The 4,605-nt window shown below is 40.7% G+C and overlaps 1 protein-coding gene across 1 annotated transcript in view; it reads left to right on the top strand.

The window, feature by feature from the left end:
• Positions 1–957: 957 nt before the first annotated feature.
• gfra1b (gdnf family receptor alpha 1b) overlaps positions 958–4,605 on the top strand; it is a 24,838-nt gene continuing 21,190 nt past the window's right edge. The window contains exons 1-3 of the mRNA XM_023426031.2: positions 958–1,612; positions 1,941–2,249; positions 3,190–3,273. Coding sequence (XP_023281799.1) covers positions 1,573–1,612; positions 1,941–2,249; positions 3,190–3,273 — 433 coding nt within the window. The 5' untranslated portion in view covers positions 958–1,572. The remainder of the gene's footprint in view (positions 1,613–1,940; positions 2,250–3,189; positions 3,274–4,605) is intronic.

The following is a 4,605-nucleotide window of genomic DNA, read 5'->3' as shown; positions in this document are numbered from 1 at the left end:
TTTCTATTACAGTAATGAGTTTTCATTGTTTCTTGCAAATCTTTTCCTATAGATTTAAGGGACACGAGAAACACAAAATTTTCCAAAGCGGACAAAGTGCTCATTTAGATTGTATTGTACATAACATTTCAATGTAGCAATCAAACACAATATATATTCCACTGTGCACAATCTGTGAACTGCCAATCAAGCTGCCAGATCCCAAAACTCTCTACCCAGTAAATTCGTGAATGCTACTGTCTCATTTTTCACTCATTCTCTAAATCTAATGTTTTTTTCCAGTGCAGAAAAACAAACTTTGATAGAAAAAGCTCTGTCAACAGTTATCACAGTTTATATGGTAACTGCAATTTCAGATAAAGAAGCAATATGATTCCCCCCCTCTCCCCAATTCCACTTACCATTTGTGCCATTCAATTCCATGGATTGAAATACCATGAAACTTTTAAACATCCTACAAAAAAAAACAAAAAAAAAAAAAACTGTTGTTGGCTACCCATTCCTTTAAATTGAAGGGTTAGGGATTACTGTTGACTATAAAAGCTTCATACTGAAAAGCTGAGAGGACAATTAAAGACTTTAAAAGATAATGGGACACTTAAAAATTGTTGCAATTTAGCTCTTCCATATAGGAAATATATCTTAAATCTGCTAAGCTCTCATGTTCTGCAGGCCTGCGGGTTACATAAATACATAATGATCTATTATAAATGTTGATTTTCCTCATAGTTAATGAGAGAGCTCCGTTCAGCTGGAATGTTCTTACAGATGTAACCTGCTTGCCGCTGGCCATCAATTTGCTCCTGACTGTCTTGTAGCAGTTTGACGGAAACTGATGCTGTTAATGGCTTTATTAAGGTTATTGTGCGCATAGTCGCATGACGTCACGCCCTCACGCGCTGCATCCCGAGCCTCAGTTTTTCATCAGAGTGGAGAACAGTCCGGATCAAACGGCGTTGCAAAACGGAGTGCATTTTTGTCTCCAGTTTTTTGGGATGTATAATTCAAATACGCTTTCAGTCCTTTCTGTGACTATGATGGACAATTAAAGTTAGATGAATGTCTTCTTTAAGTTGAACAGTATGGTTCAAGGCTTTACTCTGATTTCTACCGACTCTTTTTGGTCGTAAAGTTTTGTCCTGAAACCCACTGACAGCTCCCGTGTCGGCTCAAACACACCGCGCTGTCTCTGTGTGTGTGTGTGTGTGTGTGTGTGTGTGTGTGTGTGTGTGGGAGAGAGTGTGTATATGTGTGTGTGACAGCAGCGGACGGACAGAGGAGTTGATGGGAGCAGAGTGAAGTGGAAATGCTCCATCGGTGCGCTTCTTCGTGTCACACTTGTGGTTTTTAAATCGTCTGAAACTCCGGCAGCTTCGCGCGATGTGGTTTTAGCGGCTGGACTCAGCTCGAGAGTTTTGGATTCTCACTGTTGGATCTACAGGATGCATCATCACTTGAACCCATATTATGTGCAAATTGAAGAAAAGTGGATCTGTGTGACAAGTTCTCTTGACATTTTATTTTAATTCTAGAAACATCTGTTTCAAACCAGATACGTAATCTCCTAGCGCAATGATTTTAACAACTTTTTTCATTATATTGTCCTTCCCGGGTAAGTGACGAATTCATCTGTTGAATTTCTATAATGTTATATGTAAAAACTGGTCTTGTTCCTTTACAGCTCAGTTTAATAGATGCAGCAAACAGTGGCAGTGAGGAAAGGGCGCATATGGAAACACAGATGTTTCCTCTGTTCTGATTGTGAACATTCAGGATCCAGAAAGTTTGACTAATACTCAATGCATTTTTGCTTATCTGCCAAAAAAAATGAAATAATGATAACTGAGTGATGGGAAGTCTGTTGTGTGCAGAGAAATGTCTACAAATTAGTTTACATGGTGAAGACAAATCTCTTCTGACTCACTTCTTGTAACTCCCAGACTCAGTCTTCACCTTGAAGGGTGACAGCGGCGCTGCCTCCCGGTCCGCCCGCCTGGACTGCGTAAAGGCCAGTGAACAATGTCTCAAGGAGTACTCCTGCAGCACCAAGTACCGGACGATGAGGCAGTGTGTGGCGGGGAGGGAGAGCAACTTCAGTGCGGTCACCGGTCCGGAGGCGCAGGGCGAGTGCCGCAGCGCTATAGATGCCATGAAGCAGAGTCCCTTGTACAACTGCAGGTGTAGAAGAGGCATGAAGAAGGAGAAGAACTGTCTCCGGATCTTCTGGAGCATATTTCAAAGCTTACAGGGTATGCAACGACTCAGAGCGAACGATTAAATATATTTGACTGATTAATAAGCTCACTATAAAAGTATATGATGGTAGAAGAAGTATTCAGAATTTCTTCCTTTGTTAAAAAGAAAAAGTCCTTTACGTAGGAAAAGTACAGTACTTATTGTGCCGGTAGAATGGCCCCCGTCATTATCACTGATTCCTTTATGTATATTAAGCAGGATTTCAACATTGTAGTTAGTCAAAGTGGAGCTACTTTATATACTAAAAAGGTAGTTTATTAAGTAATTATGGATTATTTTATAAACTCATATGTTTTGTATGTGAAAAAACTAGAAAAGAGATGGCCATCAGATAATGCAGTGGAGTAGAAGGAGCCTACCTCTGAATTGCAGGAGCAGATGTTTAAAGTAGCTTAGAGGGAAATACTCAAGGAAAGGACCTCAAATTTGAACTTAAGGACATTATTTGAGTAAATGTAGGCTACTGTTACTTTCCAACACTTTTAACGCTGAACACATGTACTACTTACTGTAAATCTTAGTCACGCTGCAATAAACATGTCTGCTTATAGAATCAAGCTGGAAACTCAAGCTCTTTGAACAAATACATGACAAATGTCACCATGTTGCCCCAGATTCATTATACTGACACGTGGTATGCCTGTTCTCAGATGTGTTAAACCCATGTAACAGAGATAATTGTACTTGTTACTAAGTGAACATGAGGTCAACCTCCTTCAGAGGTTCTATACATGACAACATATTAATAATCTAGAAAATAAGCGCTCATTATCAATATGTGTAATTAAAAGGAATGATTAATTTACTGATTCAGTATAATTGATTTTATAATGTAATATAAAGAGAATCAGATAACATTCAGCCACACCACATACATGTTTATACACACACACACACACACACACAATTAACAATCATTGTTTCCCCATGCAGGGAATGACTTGCTGGAATACTCCCCATATGAACCAGTCAATAGCCGGCTCTCAGATATCTTCCGCCTGGCCCCCATCATAGCTGGTAAGAAGCTGATTTTACAATGCTGACATTCCTCAGGTTTAAGTTGGATATTGTGCAAAGTTAAGTCACTGTACATACGGCCATTATCGCTCAGTTATGCTTTGAACCCAGTTGAAGTCACAACATCACCGCTACAGTTCTGTCACTATTTAACAACCACTCTTTTCTATTGCTGTCTGGTTTCAGGCTGCAGCTTTCAACGCCCATTATCCATCACAAAAGCTTTTATTTGCTACTGTGACCCACCATACACAAAGCAGAGTAATTTAGTATATTTCAGCTCTCAAAGCAATGATGAGAGGTCTGCATGTTTTTTCCACTGTCACAGTACTAATGCTGGAAGTAGCATTTATGTGGTAGTTTTGAATTAATCATCCTTTTAGAGTAGAGCCTGTGTTGTTTGAGATCCAGTAGCTTTCTAGAGTTGAATGCCTGGAATTTTTTTTTTTAAAAAGCAAGAAAAAAGGAAACAAAACAAAACAAAAAAAAAAAACAGAAAAAAAAAAAACAGAAATGGTTTGTGGATACACATGTCCTCAAATGTCAATGGAGTGCAGGTGGACTTGGGAGCATACACCTAGGCAGGCCCATATTTAGATTTGCTGAGATCAGACACACATCCACAGAGGAGCAATTAACCATCTGTCTGTGTTCAGTGGCACTGATAAAACAAGAGCCGTGTGTGTGTGTGTGTGTGTGTGTGTGTGTGTGTGTGTGTGTGACGAGAAGAGCAGCACTCGCTGGCACTCTTCAATGCTGAGCTTTCTGGCTGGAGGAGGGCGTCTGCCGCACTGGCCAGCTACCATTTCAGTGAAAAAAATGGTTATTTGATTCTCTCTCCCTCCTTGGCCCTCTCTCTCTCTCTCTGTCTCTCTCTCTCTGGCTCTTGCTGTGATTGAATCCACTTAGCGTATCACAGTGGCTCTGCTCCATATGCGATGACATAATGGTGAACTGTATTTCAAACAAAGTAAAGAAAGATTTGGATTTTTCCCCCTACGCTGTGGGTGCAAACGCAATGCATACATAGGTATAGCAATGCGAGACTGGTGAGTGAAAAATATCTTCTGGTACTGCTGGAAACAACATGATCATGGCACCATAGATACGTCCCCTGTGCTAGGGCCACTCATTATGCGCTTGAGTGTTCAACATCATGAGCTCAGTGGGGATGTTGGTGCCTCTAATCTGCCCCACGTGTGGAGGTTAGCTGGGTTCGGTAGAACGTCATACACTGCCTGGATGAAGAACTTCACTCTGTGGGGCTCAGAATTCCAGGTCACCTTTTTTCCCCAAGAGTGTTGTTCTGTTTTGTCCAGGCTCCTTGTTTCA

The sequence above is a fragment of the Seriola lalandi genome, unplaced genomic scaffold, assembly GCF_002814215.2.
Source record: "Seriola lalandi dorsalis isolate HSWRI2012SDOR001 ecotype SW California unplaced genomic scaffold, Sedor1 jcf7180002054801, whole genome shotgun sequence".
Taxonomy (NCBI): domain Eukaryota; kingdom Metazoa; phylum Chordata; class Actinopteri; order Carangiformes; family Carangidae; genus Seriola; species Seriola lalandi.
The sequence above is the reverse complement of the archived record's forward strand: the minus strand, read 5'-3'. Positions and strand labels throughout refer to the sequence as shown.